The sequence below is a fragment of the Hemiscyllium ocellatum genome, chromosome 2 (genome assembly GCF_020745735.1).
Source record: "Hemiscyllium ocellatum isolate sHemOce1 chromosome 2, sHemOce1.pat.X.cur, whole genome shotgun sequence".
Classification (NCBI taxonomy): domain Eukaryota; kingdom Metazoa; phylum Chordata; class Chondrichthyes; order Orectolobiformes; family Hemiscylliidae; genus Hemiscyllium; species Hemiscyllium ocellatum.
The window spans coordinates 30,323,043-30,344,072 of NC_083402.1; the positions used below are offsets into that span (position 1 = coordinate 30,323,043).

The following is a 21,030-nucleotide window of genomic DNA, read 5'->3' on the forward strand; positions in this document are numbered from 1 at the left end:
TGCATTTTTGGGGAGTTCACGGGCTTCATCCTCAAGGGAATTAGCTGGAGAAGATGAACAAAAGCTTGTGGAGATTAGGAATGAGTTAGCTGGTGGTAATGGGAGAGTGCACAGCACATTGAAACTCACTGGTTGGTTGTTTGTTGATGTCATCTCATCTGCCCATGAATGGATGAACTCTTCTTCTTCAAATCCAAAATGTTCCCCTTGTTGGAATTGAGGACCCTGATATCTGCCAGTCCCCCACCAGTCCTCGATCTCATGATCCTGGTATAGGCCAACTTTTTATGCAGTGAGACAAAGCGAGGGATTGTGATGGAAGTGGATGAAAAAGCACATGGTGGTGATGCAGGACAGGTAGTTGGTACGTGGGACTTTGATGTTGTAGCCACTTTGGAGACATGGATAGAGCAGGGACAGGAATGGTTGTGGCGCAGGTTCCAGAGTTTAGATGTCTCAGTAAGAACAGAGAAGATGGTAAAAGAGGGGGAGGTGTGGCATTGTTAGTCAAGGATGGTATTACAGTGGCAAAAAGGACATTTAAGGACTCATCTATTGAGGTAGTATGGGCTGATGTTAGAAATAGGAAAAGAGAGGTCACCCTGTTGGGAGTTTTCTATAGGCGTCCGAATAGTTCCAAAGATTTAGAGGAAAGAATAACAAAGATGATTCTGGATAAGAGCGAGTGTAACAGGGTAGTTGTTTCGAGATCTTTAACTTTCCAAATTTGACTGGGAAAACTATATTTCGAGTACTTTAGATGGGTCAGTTTTTGTCCATTGAGTGCAGGATGGTTTCCTGACACAGTATGTCAACAAGCCAACAAGGGTGAGACCACATTGAATTTGGTACTGGATAATGAATCTGGCCTGGTGTTAGATTTGGAGGTAGGTGAGCACTTTGGTGATAGTGAACATAATTTAATTATATTTACTTTAGTGATGGAAAGGAATAGGTATATAACGCAGGGTAAGAGTTATTGCTGGGAGAAAGGCAATTATGATGTGATTTGGCAAGAATTAGGATGCATAGGATGGGGAAGGAAACTGCAATGGATGGGCACAATTCAAATGTGGAGCTTATTCAAGGAACAGCTACTACATTGATAAATGTGTACCTGTCAAGCAGAGAGGAATTAGTTGAACGAAGGAGCCGTGCTTTACTAAAGAAGTTGAATCTCTTGTCAAGAGGAAGAAGAAGGCTTATGTTAGGATGAGACATGAAGGCTCAGTTAGGGTGCTTGAGAGTTACAAGTTAGCCAGAAAAGACCTAAAGAGAGAGCTAAGAAAGGTCAGGTGGGGACATGAGAAGTCATTGGCAGGTAGGACCAAGGAAAACCCTAAAGCTTTCTAAAAGTATATCAGGAATAAAAGAATGACTCGAGAAAGACTAGATTGAATCAAGGATAGTATGGGAAATTGTGCTGGGAGTCTGAGGAGATAGGGGAAGTGTTAAATGAATATATTTTGTCAGTATTCATACTGGAAAAAGACAAGGTTGTCGAGGAGAATACTGAGATACACTCTACTGGCCTAGGTGGGATTGAGCTTCACAAGGAGGAGGTCTGGAAAGTGTGAAAATAGTTAAGTCCCCTGGGCCGGATGGGATTTATTCTAGGATGACCTGGGAAGCCAGGGAGGAGATTGCAGAGCATTCGGCTTTGATCTTTATGTCATTATTGTCTACAGGAATAGTGCCAGAAGACTGGAGGATAGCAAATCTTGTCCCCTTGTTCAAGAAAGGGAGTAGAGACAACCCTGGTAATTATAGACCAGTAAACCTTACTTCGGTTACAGGTAAAGTGTTGGAAAAGGTTATAAGAGATAGGAATTATAATCATGTAAAAAGGAATAAGTTGATTAAGGTTAGTCAATACGGTTTTGTGAAGAGTAGGTCGTGTCTCTCAAACCTTATTGAGTTCTTTGAGCATAAATAAGTTGATATGGTGTATATGGATTTCAGACAGGCATTTGGTAAGATTCCCCATGGTAGGCTAATGCACAAAATACGGATGCATGGGATTGAGGGTGATTTAGCGGTTTGGATCCGAGATTGGCTAGCTGAAAGAAGACAGAAGGTGGTGGTTGATGGGAAATGTTCATCTGGAGTTCAGTTACTAGTGGTGTACTGCAAGGGTAAGATTTGAGGCCACTACTGTTTGTCATTTTTATCAATGGCCTAGATGAGGATGTAGAAGGATGGGTTAGTAAATTTGCGGGTGACACGAAGGTCGGTGGAGTTGTGGATAGTGCTGAAGGAGTGCTGTAGGTTACAGAGGGACATATATAAATTGCAGAGCTGGGTTGAGAGGTGGCAAATGGAGTTTAATGTGGAAAAGTGTGAGATGATTCATTTTGTAAAGAGCAACAGGAATGAAAAGAGTACTGGGTTAATGGTAAGTTTCTTGGTAGTGTGGATGAGCAGAGAGATCTTCGTGTCCATGCACATAGATCCCTGAAAGTTGCCACCCAGATTGATGGGGTTGTTAAGAAGGCATACAGTGTGTTAGCTTTTATTGGTAGAGGGATTGAGTTTCAGAGCCACAAGGCCATGCTGAAGCTGTACAAAACTCTGGTGAGGCTGCATTTGGAGTATTGCGTACCATTCTGGTCATTGCATTATACAAAGGATGTGGAAGCTTTGGAAAGGGTTCAGAGGAGATTTACTTGGATGTTGCCTGGTATGGAAGGAAGGTCTTATGAGGAAAGGCTAAGGGACTTGAGGCTGTTTTAGTTAGAGAGAAGAAGGTTGAGAGGTGACTTAGTTGAGACATGTAAGATATTAAGAGGGTTAGATATGGTGGACAGTGAGAACCTTTCTCCACAGATGGTGATGGCTAGCACGAGGGGACATAGCTTTAAATTGAGGCTTGATAGATATAGGACAGATGTCAGAGGTAATTTCTTTACTCAGAGAGTAGTAGGGTCGTGGAATGCACTGCCTACAACAATAGTAGATTTACCAACTCTAAGGGCATTTAAATGGTCATTGTATAAACATATGGATGAAAATGGAATAGTGTAGGATAGATAGGCTTCAGATTGATTCCACAGGTCAGTGCAACATTGAGGGCTGAAAGGCCTGTACGTGCTGTAATGTTCTATGAGTGAGGTGCTGCTGGTGAGTAAGTAGGCCAAGCAGAGGGCAATAAAGGTTAGCCATTTTGGAGGATGAGGTGAGTGAGAGTCCTTACTGGGAAATAATGTATGCAGAACTGAGGACATTAGTCCATGGGCACAGGTGAGATGTAATCATCTTGGTTGCGTAATTATTGAAGTGAAAAGCAGAAGGTTGCACGAGAACATTTAATGTGGGACTGGGCACCATGAAATTTACATGTCACCACAGTACATCTGTATATGTCTCTATTTCTATTAATATATTAATATTTAGATTTAACATCAGCATGGCTTTAATCACAAACTTACACATCACAGTCTTCCAAATCACAACTGGAGTTCCGTGTTTTTGGAAATGAGTACTAAGATCCATTGGTTCATCAGGCTTTGCCCTGTTAAAATTAAAGCATTTAATTTCCTTTCTATAATCTTTGTTAGTTTTGGGCAAGAGATTAACAGTCATGAGGAAGGGAATGATTGATCTGAGCCTTAGATTGGAGACATGGCTGTTGGAATGAAAGGGAAAACAGACCACACTTTGCAGAGGCCAAAGGCACTCCTGCCTCCAAGCTTTCCAGTAGGGAATTGGAGACCCTGCACATGTTCAACTCTGCCCCAGTTACCTCAATTTTGACCAACATGCTGCCGACCCCCTTCACTCACACCAATCAGGCTGATCTATTAAGATCCCATGGTTTCTCTTCCTCCCAGGCTTCCGAAAATATCAGCAGTGGCTTCAGTTCTTAGTGGTGCTGCCAATACGCCAGATGCTGGCAGCTCCATGAGATAGGACTTCATCATGGAGAGGCATGATAGTGTTGTTGTAAAACAAAAGGCCAGTTAGCCAAAAAAAATTTAAAGTGGGCTGAGCGAGCCAAATGGAGGCAAGCCTGCCTCAACAATTAAGGTGGGATGCAAGGAATTTGCCCACAGTGAATAATCCAGCCTCTAACAGCACAATAGGAACACCTTCATCACACAGACTGCAGTAGTTCAAGAATGATCAACATTACCATGTGAAGGGCAATCTGTGAGGTTTATAAATGCTAGCCTTGGTGGCAACACCCAGATCCCAAAAAGTGAGTAAAAGACAAGGTTAAAGGAATGGAATCTAACAAGACGTTTTCAAAAAATCTGAAAGGTTTTGAGAAGGTAAAAATATAAAATTATTTCCAGGAGTTAGTAATTGATAGGGCTGGATAATATATTAAGAACAAAATGGTAAGAAAACATTCTCACAGAGGAATATTAGAACAATGCTTCATCACAAGTGGCATTCCAACCAGAGACTGTAAATAGGCAACTATTCATATAGGGAGAGTACAATCAGAAATATGAAGAAAGGTAGAGGAATTGGATTAAAGAAGATAGCTAGCAGAGACCAAACTTCTCAAGTAGTCTTTTGTATTGAAACTTCTATGATTTTGTAAAATAAAACTAAACTATATTGAAATAAAACTAAAATGAAGAGATATTAAGGTGGAGTGTAAATCCTTTCCATTGGGGTTACAATACATATGTATTCACAACAGTCTTCAGCTGTTTCTGATCATTTAGACTTTGGCTTATAATGAAAGACAGACCAAAAGAATTATTGATAATTTTATATTACTTCTGCTTTTCTTACCGTTCTTCAGTGCTGGAGCATGAAATATTATAAAACTCTAAAAATGGTAACATCTCATCAGGTGCAAGCCACTCATTTGCCAGCACAATAGGGACAAATTCTTCATCCATTTTTATCAACATCTGAAAATGCAAAACGAAACTAAGTTATACATTAGGAAATATTGGTCTAGTGTAATAAAATTTAGTCCAATGTGTTCATGATTTGAGCTTTCTTCATTCTTTCATAAAGTATTTAGAAGATGGTTAAAGATACAAATCAAAGCATTGATCTGATTCTTTCAATTTACAGATCAGAATAGTCAACTTAAATGATGTGGAGGTACCGGTGTTGTACTGGGGTGGACAACATCAGAAGTCTTCACCTAATGAAGGGACAACACTTTGATTTCACATAAACCTGTTGGTCTATGACCTGGTGTCATCTGACTTCTGACCTTAATTTAAATGGTGGGCCTGATCTGTCGACATGATATTTGGTGTGGGCCACATTAAAAAAAAGCTGTTCCTTTACTTTATGCTATTTTTGCCAATAAATGGGGGTGAGGATCTATTTCTATTGTGCACCCCACTTATGTTACCACTACCATAGTACTCTAAGCATCCCCAGGGGCCACCTGAAATAAGTAGTGGGTCATTTTAAATGATTTTAGTTCATTCTATAAAATGTGTAAGAAACTAGATGGGACATGCAATATATCAATTCCTGTTGCTTTGTAGTGGTACTGGAGGCCCTTACGGAAGTGACAGAAAAACATTTCCATTGACTCCCCTCTATACAGAATGGCAATGAACAAGGAGCTTCTCTTTTGGGTGGAAAAGCTCTCTGGATGTACTCTCCTGTCTTGCATCTTCTCCATGTACTTGGATCTTGTAATGTTCCCTGAGTGCACTGAGAATTGTCAGGCACTGATTTGCACCTGGATAGAGTATCTCAATTCCTTCACTGTCACTGGGTCAACATATTAGTAAAGTTAGGTCATTTGGGATTCAGGATGGGCTTGCCAATTGGATACATAATTGGCTTAATTGTAGGAAACAGAAAGTAATGGTGGAAGGTTGTTTTTCAGACTGGAAGTCTGTGACCAGCAGTGTTCCAAAGGGATCGGTTCTGTTAAATTTTTCTTTGTTATTTTTATAAGTTATTTGGATAAGAATATAGATGGCATGGTTATTAAATTTGCAGACGACACCAAAATTGATGTCATAGTCGACAGTGAAGAAGGTTTCATAACATTAAAAGAGGATCTTGATCAAATGGGTCAATGGGCTGAAAAGTAGCAGATGGAATACAATCTGCATAAATGTGAGGTTTTGCATTTTGGTTCAACAAACCTTGTAGGGCATAACAATTAATTCTAGGGCCTTGGGTAGTGTTGTAGAACAGAAGGACCTAGGGGTGCAGGGACATAATTCTTTGAAGTGTGCATCACATATAGACAGAGTTGTTAAAAAGGCATTTGGCATGCTTGCCTTCATTGCTCAGGCTTTGAGTATTGGATTGGGAAGTCAAATTGGTGAGGCCTTGTTCTGGAATACTGCGTCCAATTCTGGTTGCCCAGTTGTAGGAGGGACATTATTAAGTTGGAGAGGGTTCAGAAGAGATTTAACAGGATGTTGCTGGATAAGGAAGGTTTGAGTTATAAAGAAAGGGTGGAAAGACTGGGACATTTTTCACTGAAGCATAGGATTTTGAGAGGCAACCTGATAGAAGTTTATAAATGAATGAGAGGGATAGATAGAGTTAGTGGAGGTAGTCTTTTCCCCAGGATGGGAAATTTCAAGACTAGTGGGCACATTTTTAAGATGAGAGGAGAGTAATTTGAAAAAGACAAGAGAGGCAAATGTTTTACATAGATGGTGGTTCGTATGTAGAATGAACTTCCTGAGGAAGTGGTGGATATGGGTAGAGTTTCAACATTTAAAAGATATTTGGATAGGTACATGAATAGAAAAGATTTAGAGGGATATGGGTCAGGTGCAGGCAGGTGGGACTAGTTTAGTTTGTGGTTATATTCGGCATGGACTGATTGGACCTAAGGGTCTGTTTCTATGGCGGTGTGACTCTATAACAGCAATTTTGGGTTTACTTGCATCAAATGCACTCCAATGGTTCAAGAAGGCAGCTCACCACCACCTTCTCAATATAGGTGTGCAATAAAAGCTAATCAAGCCAATGACACATACATTCCATGAACAAATAAAAACTATACAAGTTATTTTTAAGTCATTAAATTTGTGTTTTACAAAGATCCTGATAATAAGCCTAGACAAAAATGTACAAAAAAATTGAAGTAGAAATTGCTGGAGAAGCTCAGTTAACATTTTGAGTTGAGTGCTCCTTCTTCAGATCTGGTTAACTCTGTTTTCTCTCCACAGATTCTGCCAGATGTTCTGAATTTTTCCAGCAATTTCCGTTTTTGTTTCAGATTTCCAGTATCTGCAGTTCTTTGTTTTATTTTAGTATAAAAGAAAGTTAATCTTACCTCCCGAATTTCTTTAACTGTGGGTACAGGTTTATCAATGTATCCCTGAAATTTGAACCAGGAGATGACAACTTGCAAACAACGGTATAGTGCACCCCATTTTTTGTCTTTTTCATTGTCCTGCAAGCAATGATGAAAGGTATATGATCCATGCACTAGAGAAACCTATTCCAAAGTAAATGAAACACATTATATAAGTTTAAAAGGTCATACAATTGATTTAAAAAACAAATTTTCCCTACCCTGTAGTCTACTTATATAAACATGCTTATAATGACAAATAATTCTGTAATGTAGTTATTTTGCTTCCCATAAGCAGTAAATAGTCATGCAATTTTAGATGTATTTACTGTAAAGGGTTAATATGTAAATAGTTAGTTTACATAATCAGTGATATAAGAGACCACATGACATTAGAATCTTGAGGACTCTTCGGTAGTGAGATATAGACTGCTACATGAAAAGAAAGCAAGAGAAACTCCCTCCAGCAATGCCTTTGCTGTGCTTTCTAAACTTAGTGGGAGCACCATCGAACAAATCCTAGTATTTCTCTATCAACCAGTTCTACAGGCAATCCTCCTGTAAAATCAACTGCGATGGACTGGATTGTCTTTGGATAGGAAAAAGAGTTTCCCCTGCTATGTCCTATTTATTCAACTCTCAAATGACCAGCGTTCCAGGGGAGGGCAAAAATACACCACAAATATACTTGAATCATGGCAGCATTGACATTCATGATTGAGAGGAATTTGCTATCAATTGTTCAAAATAGCAAAAATTAGTCAATCATGAGACATTATATTTTGAGTCCAAATATCTTACTGATAAGGCAGAGCCATGGCAGAGAAGGAAAGAAAAGGAAGCAATTGCTTCTCTCTGAAACCGAACACCTCATGGGGTGTCCTGTCTCATGGTCAGTCATCTCAGCTCCAGAATGTCTCTGCATGAGTTCTTCAGGTTAGGGTAGTGGGCCTAACTGTCTTCAGTTGCTTCATCAATGACCTCCCTTCCATCTTAAGGACAGAAGTGAGAACGTTGTGCAATATTTTATTCAGTAGTCCAAGTAATAAGACATCAAAATCAGTTCACATTGAGTTTGAGCATGAAGAAACAATAAAGGTAGAGATGGCAGAGAAAGACAAGGAGTGAACAGAAAACAAAAGAAAGAGAGAGATGAAATTGAAACAAATAGAAATGGAAAGTGGAAGGCAGGAACTAGAAATTAAAGGGAGAGCGTGAAAGAAAAATAATTTAAGCTTAAAATGACAGTTGAAAAAGAAGATAACAGAAGTGAAAGAAGGCTAAATTGGGAAAAACTCTAAACATAAATCCCAGTAAAGAAATGTTTAAGTTTGTACAGGCACTATCAAAATTTAAAGAAAAGGGAGCGGAAGCATTTTTATGTTGTTCGAAAAAATTGCAAACTATAGCTTGATTGCTCGTGAAAAGTAAATTGAATGGAGGAGCAAGGATACTTATGTTTTATTATAAGAGGAGGTTCCTATGGAATATGTTGCTGTGAAGCAGACTATTTTGGGTGCTTTTGATTTAGTTGCAGAGGCATTCAGGTAGAACTTCTGAAATTCATGGAAACAGTCAAGACAAACCTGCATTTGAAATGGGTTAAGCAAAGTAATTTTAACAGATGGATACAATCATTGGGAAATGAAGCCACACTGTCTGACACATTATTCTCTTGAAAGAATTTAAAAACATACTATCTCTTATAATCATAAACCACATTGAAGGTAAAAGGATTGCAACTGCTGCACAGGCATCAGTAACTGCAGATGATTATGAGCTAATACATGAAACTAAGCCTACCTTTTATCACCCTCATAAATTTGATAAAAATAGAGGCTGGGACTGTGCCAGAGAAATAAATATCCAGAGTAAAGAAAGAACAGCTTGAAATGACCAAAGATTCCCTCCTCAGATCAGAAAGGAATTTACTGAGAGTGATGGTGAAAATCAAAGGTCTCAGTGTTTTCCATTGTAATTAAATGGGACCCTATTCAGGATGCTGGAAGAAGCAAGGGAAGCCATAGGACCTATATATTTTCATCAGACTGAGCCTGAAAAAGGAACTTAAAAGACAATACCACTCATTAAACTGTAGTTTTAACTGGAGGTAAACATTAATGTTAGTGCTGGAGAGTTGAATAGGTAGATGATGATATAAATGATTTTAGTCAAAAGGGAAGATAACCTATTTTTCTTCAAATGTTGCAGCCAAACCCGTTAGGATATTAAAGGATACAGGATCTGTTCGAACTCCTTTATGAGAAAGTATATGGTTTTCCATCCAGACAATAAAATGAAAGCGGACGTGTTAATAAATGGGATAAGTATATCCCAGTTTCCATTGTTCAACTGTGACTTGTCTGGAGTAGTGGTAGTTAGAGTTATTAAGAAATTGCTTGTTGATTTAATCTCAGGAAATGATTTGGTTTGAGTAAAAATTGTAGCACCTCACAAAAAGTCTGAAAGAGGATAAAGAGACAAAACAGTTATAGAAATGAGTTCCGAGTAGTTTTTCATTTCGTGCACTGACAGATCAACAGCTAAACAAGCAATCAGAGATCAAAGTAATACAACAAGCAGAAGTTAGAGTATCTGAATCCTTATATAAAGAAGGGATAATTCATAGAAGTATTTGGCTTGTCTTCATTATTTGAGTTAAAGTCACACAGCACCGGGTTATTAGCCAACAGGTTTATTTGGAAGCACTAGCTTTCGGAGTGTCACTCCTTCGTCAGGTGGTTGTGGAGAATAAGATCATAATCACAGAATTTATAGACAAAGGAGTCCAGTGTCATGGAAATATGATACATTAAACAATTTCAGATTAAATCTTTCACCTTTTAGAATGGGATATGCTGGTTTCTGTTCTTTGATATGTAGATCCTAGAACTTTTAGAACTGTCCATTCTCAAGATATGACTTGGAGATGCCAATGTTGGACTGGGTTGGGCAAAGTTAAAAATCACAGAATATCAGGTTATAGTGCAACAGATTTATTGTCCAAACCTGTTGGAGTATAACCTGGTGTTGTGTGATTTTTAACATTCTCAAGTATACTCAGCTTTTCTAACAATAGGTGTGAAGTCTGTCTGTGTCCCAATGTTGCGTCAGGCTGACAAGCCCTCTGCATAGTTTTACGGAGTTTTACATACATTCATACAGTTTTGATCAAAATAAAATGTAATTCTGCTAAAACTAAAATTTATCCCATAAACTTATATGTGTGCATATGAAAGAGCGGTTGTGTGTGTGTGTGTGTGTGTGTGTGTGTGTGTGTGTGTGTGTGTGTGTGTGTGTGTGTGTGTGTGTGTGTGTGTGTGTTGTGCAGTGGGGTCAGCTGTAGTGTGACATGAACCCAAAGTCCCAGTTGAGGCCATTCTTCCCGTGTGTACCAAACTTTGCTATCAGCTTCTGCTCAGCCACTTTGCGTTGTTGCTTGTCCTGAAGTCTGCCCTGGAGGATGGTCACCCAAAGGTCTGAGGCCGAATGTCCTGGACTGCTGATGTGTTTCTGGCCGGGAATAGCCTCAACTAGGACTTGGGTTCATGTCACACTACATCTGACACACACACACACACACACACACACACACACACACACACACACACACACACACACGTAGACCCTCTCACATATGCACACACATACACGCTCTGCACTCACACCCACACACACACCCTCTCACAGATACATACCCCATGACACATACACATACACACACACACACACACACTTAATCAAACTTACACACAAACATATACACAAACACTCACACCCACATGCACATACTCACATGCTCACTCATTCTGTCGCTCCTACATGCGCACACATGTAAATTTATGGGGTGAATTAGTTTTTGCAAAATTACATTTTATTTTGCACAAAAACTGCATGAATCCATGTAAAACTCTATAAAACCATGCAGAGGGCTTGTCAGTCTGACTCAACATTGGGACACCTAGACTTTATACCCATTGTTAGAAAAGCTGAGCAGTTCCTGGATTTATATATCAAAGAACTGAAACCATCATATCCCATTCTAAAAGATGAAAGGTTTAATCTGAAATTATTTAATGAATCGCTTCTCCATGACACTGGACTCCTTTGGCTATAAATTCTGTGATCATGATCTTATTCTTCACAACCACCTGATGAAGGAGTGCCGCTCCGAAAGCTGGTGTTGTATGATTTGTAACTTTGTCCACCCCAGTCCAACACTGGCACCTCCTATTAATTATTTTAAGATGCAGATAGCAGATTCAGAGTTAAATAAGTTAATTAAGAAAACTCATGGTGAAGTTGATGAAATTCTAGGATGCTATTAGATTAGAAACATTAGAGTTTTGGTGAGCAAGTGGAGACCACCCTCACAAATCTGCAGATGGGAAATGGATAGCTATTCATCAGATAATGGTATAGCCCAAATATCATGAGCAGATATTGTGAGTAGCACATGACATTCCTATGACAGAACATGTAGAAATAAGAGAAACATAAGCATCAATAAACAGGATTTTTACATGACCAAAACATTATGAGGATGTTGTGCAGTACTGCAGAAGGTGTCAGGTAGCTGGGAACCCTCAACATGGGGGCAAACCAGCATCGTTATTAATTACCCCAGTTTTTGAAGATATTCACTCAAGTGTTAGACTGCCTAGCACCCAAAAATAAACAGTAAATCCTTACATTATAAATGACAGACCGATTTACAGAAGTTATTTCTTTCAGGATGATTACAGCTGAGATAGTACTAAAAACATTAACTTTGATTTTTGCACATTATAGACTACCAATTCAAATTTAATCTCGCCATGGTATGGTAGTAATGTCACTTGGCTAGCAATTCAGAATCCCAGGCAAATGTTCTGGAGACCATGAGTTTGAATCCCATGGTGAAATTTGAATTCAGTAGAAAGTTGATGGCGACCATGTTGATTGTTGACCACTGTTGATGTTTGTTTTAAAAAGACACCATCAGATTTACTAATTTCCTTTAGAAAAGTAAATCTGCTGCACTTACCTGATCTCACCTACATGTGACACCAGACCCACAGTTATGTGGTTGACTCTTAATTACCCTCTGACCATCAGGAACTGGTAATAAATAGCCAGCGATGTCCACATCCCAGCAATGAATTAAAAAGAAAATTATTGTAAAGAGAGATGGAACCACTGATGCTGCTTTCATTTCTGTGGAGAAGGAGGAGGCAGCTTTGAAAAAAAATTTACAATTTTTGACTGAAAGTTTGAGGAGAATAGAAGACCTCTTCTACTTCCTCTGAGGCAGAGAAGACACACGCCCCGGGAGTTTGGTGAAACAACCGCAAACATTATCTGTGTGAACCAAAGATGTAGACAGAGACCTGGTAGGGTAGGAATGCTGTAAATAATGTGCAGTCATAAAGTTGAAGGAGTAGATGCAGTATAAAAGGTTAATGCTAAATATGTAAATGTCAATCAACAATGTACGGTATCATATTGCATCCTGGGTGGAGATGGTTCAGTATTTGGCCTCAAGCTAAGATTATCCTTTAACTAGTTTAAATAGCTTCCAGCAGTCACTATTCATCCTGATCAAGGACCCAACTAACTTAACATCCACTACAATGATTACAGAATGTGTACCTTATAATCATCAGGATTGAGAGCAGGAATATACTTATGTACATTTTTCAAGTATTTGGTTTCCCTCTCAGCACTTGGAAAGACATAAACCATAGGACGACGAAAGTAGGGTTTATTGTCTAGGCCGAGTTCAGTTTGCAGTTCCTATACAGTTTTAAAAAAAGTGAAAATTTAATCATAAGATCATTAGGTCATCATTTAAAGAATATTATTTTACAAACTGTTATGATCTAAAAATACTGCCAACCATCTATAAGGCAATAGCTTGGTTAACCTTATCATAGCATACCTAATAACTGAATGCAGACGCATATTAGGTAATTGCTAGAGCATAGGTCACAAGAATGTCCAACTCCAGTTATGGAACTGCATAACAAATTCCTGTCGAGATTGCAGTTTGCTCACCATCCTATTGCTTCATGAGAATGGTATTTATCAAATGGTTTGGTTATTTGCAATGGCTGAAGTCTAAGCTAAACAAATGGATTGGATATTACAAAGAATAGTTGTTAGACTTGAAACATTAACACTGTTTCCCCATCTACAGGTGCTGTCAGATATGTTGAGTTTTTCCAGCACTTTCTGTTTTTATTATAGATGGAAGGCTGACTTCCATTGTTCTGTTCTAATATTCAACATTTTGATATTCCAATCCAAGACAATGCAATAAAGACATTTTCTTAATGTTTGGCAAAAAATGTTCCCATACAGATTCAATTTTCTTAAAAGGACACATCTGACTGGATTTGTTGCTCTGAAGAGAACTACAAAGATTGGCAAACCGCTTTGTGAAGAAATTTTACTTTTTTTCAGATTTTTAATCTGAGAATATAATGCACTGTTCAAGATTACTTAGCCAGAGGATATATTGTTTCAACAGCTACCCTATTCAACTCTTTAAAAATGTGATGTCACAGATTAAGGATATGATGTAGGTCATTTAGAACTGAGATGAAGAGGAATGTTTTCACCCAATGAATGGTGAGTTTGTAGAATTCTCTGTCACAGAAAGAGGTTGAAGCCAAAATACTGAATGTTTTCAAGGACGAGTTAGAAATAGTTCACACAGTATTGAGAGATACCCACCAATTTTATGCAATCTGCCTTTATAATCCATCCTCATAAGCCTTGGAAAGATTCAGACAGCTGAAATAGTTAATCATCAACAATATTTTGGACCTTTCCAGCTTTGACAACAACTATAATAGAACTACAGAGCACTGGCTCTATTCCTTCTTTCAACAACAAACTCTCCTCTTCCCTCCAAGCAGTTTAATTTCCCACAACTGATGGCAGAGAAAGAAAGATGATGATAGCAGTTGTAGAATTAACATCTGATGCAAGTACAGTAAGGACCATGGTTCTTCTTCAAAATGCTTTGAGGTTTCTTGTTAAGACATAGGAGCAGCCTTATTGAATTCTTTGAGGAAGTGACAAAGCACATTGATGAAGGTAGAGCAGTGGATGTGCTCTACATGGATTTTAGCAAGGCGTTCGCTGAGTTTCCCCATGATAGGCTCATTTGGAGGCGTAGAATAGAGGGAAATTTGGCTGTCTGGATATAGAATTGTCTGGCCCATAGAAGACAGAGGGTGGCAGTAGATGGAAAGTATTCAGCCTGAAGCTCAGTCATGTTCCACAGGGTTCTGTTCTGGGACCTCTGCTCTTTGTGATTTTTATAAATGACTTGGATGAGGAAATGGAAGGGTGGGTTAGTAAGTATGCTGATGACGCAAAGTTTGGTGGAGCAATAGATCGTGTGAAGGGCTGTTGTAGGTTGTAACAGGGTATTGACAAGGTGCAGAACTGGGCTGAGAAGTAGCATGTGGAAAAGTGAAAACCTGGAAAAGTGTGAAGTGATTCATTTTGGAAGGTCGAATTTGAATGCAAAATACAGGGTTAAAAGCAGGATTCTTGGCAGTATGGAGGAACAGAAGATATTGGGGTCCATGTTCATAGATCACTCAAAGTTGCCACCCAAGTTGAAAGAGTTGTTAAGAAGATGTTTGGTATGTTATCTCTCATTAACAGGGGGATTGAGTTTAAGAATTGCAAGGTTATGCTGCAACTCTATGGAGCCCTGGTTAGACACACTTGAAATATTGTGTTCAGTTCTGATCACCTCATTATAGGAAAGATGTGGAAGCTTTAAAGATGGTGCAGAGGAGATTTACCAGGATGCTGTCTAGACTGGAGGGTATTTCTTATGTAGAAAGGTTGAGAGAGCTAGGCCTTTTCTCATTGGAATGAAGAAGGATTAGATGTGACTTGATAAGGGGTGCAAAATGAATGGGATGCATAGATAGAATGGACAGTCAGAGACTTTTCCCCAGGGCAGAAATGGCGATCGCAAGGGGGCATAATTTTAAGATGATTGGAAGAAAGTTTAGGGGAGATGTCAGAGGTTGGTTCTTTACACAGAGAGTGATGGTGTGTAGAATGCACTGCCAGAGGTGATAGTAGAGACAGATACATTAGGGACATTTAAGCAAGTCTTGGACTACATGGATGATCGTAAAATGAAGGGAAATTAGTTTGTACCCTCTCCAAAGCTTTCATATCCTTCCTATATTGTGGCAATCATCATTCCACTCAATACTGCAAATGTGGCCTAACTAAAGCTGCAACATGATACTATGATACTCAATGAAGGCAAGTATACTCTACACCTTCTTTACCATTTTATCTACTTGTATTGCCGCTTTCAGAGGGAATGGACTTGTGCCCAAAGATCCCTCTGGATATCAATACTCTCAAGGATCCTGTCAGTAACTTTATACTTTGGTCTTGTATTTAACCTCCCAAAATGTGTTTCCTCTCACCTGTCTAGATTAAACTGCACCTGCTATTTCTCCACCCAATGTTCCAACTGATCTGTGTCCTGCTACATCCTGCTGTCTCCTTTGACAATCTTGCTCACTATCCAGAACTCCACCAATTTTTGGGATGTCTACAAAATCAGATCACCTACTTTCTCATTCAAATGATTTATTTATTTACAAATAACAGAAGTCCCAGCACTAATCCTGCTAAACACTGCAGGTCACAAAGCTCCAGTCTGAAAAGCATCCCTCCAAAACTTCCACTACTATCTATGACCAAGCCAATTTTGTTTTCAACTTACCAATTTGCTGTGGATCCTATGTGACTTATTTTCTGGACCAGCCTACCATGAGGAACATTGCTGAAAATGTGTTGCTGGTTAAAGCACAGCAGGTCAGGCAGCATCCAAGGAACAGGAAATTCGACGTTTCAGGCCAGAGCCCTTCATCAGGCTCTGGCCCGAAACGTCGAATTTCCTGTTCCTTGGATGCTGCCTGACCTGCTGTGCTTTAACCAGCAACACATTTTCAGCTGTGATCTCCAGCATCTGCAGACCTCACTTTTTACCATGAGGAACATTGTCAACTACTTTAGTAAAGTCCATGGAGACAACTTCCACTACCCTACCTTTATCAATCATCTTCTACACATGCTCAAAATGGTCAATAAAATTGTGAGATAAGATCTTCCCTGAACAAAGCCATACTGACTATACCTATGTCAACTTTAATTTATTCTTCAAAGATCCCTGATTAATGCATTTGTATCTTATAGGTTAGCACATTTCTCACAAGTTGATTTTGCATACTCAAGCAGAAAAAAAACACTTAACTGTGTCCAATCCAGTTGTGGTTTCAGTCATTTTCCTTTTCCAGGCTGCATTTACAATTCATATGAGAATAAATGGCACCACAGGTCACATTTAGCAGAGGGACACATGGCTTAGCCTGATAATTAAAAGAGTCCTCTGAACCTCCATGTTCCTTTCCTCCTTGCACTCCCGGCCAAGCCAATTAGTAGTAAGCTTGTTCCCACACAACTCTGTTATTTACAAACTTTATCTCACAATTTTACCCAAGTCCAAGCCCTACAGCTTAACCATTCCAGCCATCGTACTGTTCTATCCCTGCATCGAAACCTGAATGGCAGTGAACGGTGATGTCACACATTCCCACAGCAACCAATGTCGTCGAATGCAGTGTTGTCTTCCCCAGCCATGTACATGTTGAGTTGATCCCCTCCACAATTACTGCCCCCACTGCCTACGCATATACTGTGCCCAGTGCCCAGAATGGACTTCCCCAACTTCCTTACTACAACAGTGGTCTGATTTGACAGTTGCATGGATTTATGAAAGGGAAATCATGTTCAACAATTCTGGACCATTACGAGAATGTAACAAGCAATTACTGTGGCCGCTTTCTAGACTGTAGTGATACCGATTCCCTGATCTTAACTATCCCAAGTGGCTGACTGATCATGTCCAAGTACCTGGACTGATATTGAGTGATGCCTTTCTACATACTGAGCCAGAACCCCCTGACTGATTTCTGTCTTCATTGATCTGGCTGAGGACTACTCCCTTGAGACTTTGAGACATGTTTGAATTACATGCAATAAAAATACAGTGATGCATTAGCTGCTGGCACATGCCTTGTGTGAAATTGACTTAGAACAGTACCTGGTTAGAGACAAAAAAACTGCAGATGCTGGAATCCAAAATAGACAGGCAGGAGACTGGAAGAACACAGAAAGCCAGGCAACACAGGAAGTGGAGAAGTCACCATTTTGGATGCAACCCTTCTTCAGGACTTGGGGTGCATGTAGAGTGAGCTGCAGATAAAGGGAGTGGCGGGAACAGAATGGTGAAATGGGGATATATGAAGTAAAAACAATGACTGCAGATGCTGGAAACCAGATTCTGGATCAGTGGTGCTGGAAGAGCACAGCAGTTCAGGCAGCATCCAAAGTGCAGCGAAATCGACGTTTCGGGCAAAAGCCCTTCATCAGGAATCGGGCTTTTGCCCGAAACGTCGATTTCGCTGCACTTTGGATGCTGCTTGAACTGCTGTGCTCTTCCAGCACCACTGATCCAGAATGGGGATATATGAAGACAGGTTGAGGTTACAACCTGGTTGGTCAGTGGAAGGAATGAATCCAGTTGTGGCAGGGAGGAGTGGAAGGGATGGGGAGGGGCTGGAAGGGAGTTGGGGTTTGGGAAGGGAGGTAATTTGAAATTGGAGAACACAATGTTGAGTCCTCCAGGCTGCAGGCTGCCCAGGTGGAAGACGAGGTATTGTTCCTCCAATTTGTGGTGTGGTTCATTGTGGCAATGGAGGAGGCCAAGAACGGTCATGTTGGAAAGGAGCGGTAAGGGGAATTGAAATGGGTGGTGACTGGGAGTTCCAGTCAGCTACTGCGGGCGCAGCTGCGATGCTTGGCGAACCGTTCCCTAAGTTTATGTTCGGTCTCCCCAATGTAAAGAAGACCACATCGAGAGCGCCTGATGCAGTAAACTAGGTTGGAAGAGTGGCAGGTGAACCTCTGGAAAGACTGTTTGGAGCCCTGAATGGCGGTGAGGGGGTTGTTGTAATGGCATGTTTTGCATCTTTTCTGGTTGCAGGGGAAGGTACCTGGGGGTTCGAGGGGTTTGGTGGGGAGGGTGGCACAAACCAAGGACTGTTGAAGGTAACGGTCCTTGCGGAAGGTAGAGAGGGGTGGGGAGGGGAAGATGTTCTTGTTGGTGGTGTCTAGTCATGCAGTTATCGATGTAACGGTAGAAGAGTTGGGGCAAAGTGTCTGTGTAGTTACTGACAAGGAGCCCAAACTATTCTGGCGACCCAATGTCTCAGCATGCTCCTGCCCCACTGAACCCATCTCACTGTACCTTGACTCCATCCTCTCCCCCTTAGTTCAGGCACTTCCCACCGATATTCGTGATACCAACCACACCTGTCATCTCTTCAAATTCCAGTTCTCTGGCCCCAGCACTTTATCTTCACTATGAATGTGCAGTCCAATACACATCCATACCCCACAAGGATAGCCTCCATCACCCCAGTTTCTTTCTCTCCAACAGACCCATCCAGTCCCCCTCCACCAATACCATCCTTCGCTTTGCCGAACTGGTCTTCACCCTCAATAACTTTTCCTTTAACTCTTCTCATTTCCTCCAAATCAATGGGGTGGCCATGGGCACCTGATTGGGCCCCAGCTATGTCTGCCTCTTTGATGGCTACATTGAACAGTCCCTCTTCAGTACCTACACAGGCACTGTGCCCCAATCTTCCTCTATTACATTGATGACTGTATCGGTGCAGCGTCCTGCACCCAGTCTGAACTGGAACAGTTTATTGACTTTGCCCACAATTTCCACCCTGCCCTCAAATTCACTTGGTCCATCTAGGACACCTCCCTCCCCTTTTTTAACCTCACCACTTCCATCTCCAGCAATAGTCTCAAGATGGACGTTTACTACAAACTCACAGACTCCCATAACTACTTGGGCTACACCTACTCCCACCCAGTATCCTGCAAGAACCCCATCCCACTTTCCCAATTCCTTCACCTTCAGCGCATCTGCTTGGATGAGGAGACATTCCACTCATGAGCATCCCAGATGTCCACCTATTTCAAACTACGTGCTTTTCCTCCCTCTGGTAATCCAGACAGCCCTCTGCTGCATGTCCTCCATTCCCCATTCCACTTCTCTAAACCCCCACACCCAATGCAATAAAGACAGAGTCCCCCTTGTCCTCACCTACTATCACACCAGTCTTCCCATCCAATGAATCATCCTTACACATTTCCACCAACTCCAACTAGGCCCCACCACCAAGAACATCTTCCCCTCCCTACCCCCTCTGCCTTCTGCAAAGACCATTCCCTTCGACAGTACTTGGTTTGCGTCACTCTCCCTGCCAACCTCCCATATAGTTTATTGCATCAGGTGCTCCTGATGTGGTCTTCTCTACATCAAGGAGACCAAACCTAAACTTAAGGAATAGTTCGCCGAGCATCAAAGGTGGACCTCTAGAGGCCAAGCGGACCTCCCAGCCACTAGCCATTTTAATTCCCTTTCCCACTCCCTTTCCGACATGACCATCCTTGGTCTCGTCCATTGTCACAATGAACCACACTGCAAATTGGAGGAACAACACATCATCTTCTGCCTGGACAGCCTACAGCCTGGAGGACTCAACATTGTGTTCTCTAATTTCAAATTACCTCCCTTCTCAAACCCCGACTCCCTTCCAGCCCCTCCCCATTCCTTCCACTCCTCCCTGCCACCAACCAGATTCATTCCTCCCATTGACCAACCAGGTTGTAACCTCAACCTGTCATCACCTATCCCCACTTCACCACCTTGCCCTGCCACCCCATTTATCTGCCACCCCATTTACACCCACCCCTAGTCCTGAAGAAGGGATACATCCAAATGCTAACTTCTCCACTTCCTGTGCTGCCTGGCTTTCTGTGTTCTTCCAGCTTCCTGCCTGTCTACTTTAGAACAGTACCTGACAGTCTAGCTCCTTGATTGATCATGACTGATGACAATAATGAGCTGCCTAATCTATGTTTCCACTAAACAAGGACAGAATTACTCTGAAACCTTACATTCTGGTTGAGGCAGCAGAGCGCAGAAAAGGCAAGAAAAGGCAAAGGTATGTGCTAGTCTCTGAGCAGAACAATATTAGGGGGTGGAAAGTCTACAGAGTTCTTATAGCAAAAATGAACCTGCAATTATCTTTCAAGGCCAATTCCAATAAACATACATTACCTTGATTGTTCTCTCCATTTGTAAAGAAGAAACCTGTTAATCAAAATTTAAAGTTCAATTCTCACCTCCAGCTCTTAGTTGCAACCCAAAAATGAGAAAAATGAAGGAAAAAATAGTGATGGTCTCAGTAATACCTTATGCTGCATAGGCAATTTCCAGTAAAAACAATAACATGGCAAGAAATTTTGGTGCTATTGGACCATGATGAAAATTCAGAGAATTAGATCTCCTACAAAGAGAGATTCTATTACTGTTTGTAGTGAACAAAATTGAAGTGGATATAGTTGTCTCTGCATTCCTGAGTATTATGGTGGGAGCAGTGGGAAAATCTAACCCCCTGAGGAGTCTGGTACAGCAAGAGAAGCCAGATTCTGAAACTTATGATGTAATAGTTGCAGTACTGAAGAACTGTGAAAGACTCAAATTCAACTCAGACAGCCCAGCACAATGGTTTATGAAATACCTTGTAACCTGTTCATAACATGTGAACAATAGGAGAGACAAGATTAAAAGGATTTTCACTGTTTCCAGGAATCTGATTAAG

At 40.7% G+C, this 21,030-nt stretch overlaps 1 protein-coding gene across 1 annotated transcript in view; it reads right to left on the bottom strand.

Moving 5' to 3' along the window:
- Window positions 1-21,030, bottom strand: part of LOC132821376 (ufm1-specific protease 2-like) — a 48,914-nt gene that overhangs the window by 13,017 nt on the left and 14,867 nt on the right. Inside the window, exons 4-6 of the mRNA XM_060833961.1 lie at window positions 12,884-13,027; window positions 7,232-7,351; window positions 4,747-4,868 (exon numbers count right to left, since the gene is read on the bottom strand). Coding sequence (XP_060689944.1) covers window positions 4,747-4,868; window positions 7,232-7,351; window positions 12,884-13,027 — 386 coding nt within the window. The remainder of the gene's footprint in view (window positions 1-4,746; window positions 4,869-7,231; window positions 7,352-12,883; window positions 13,028-21,030) is intronic.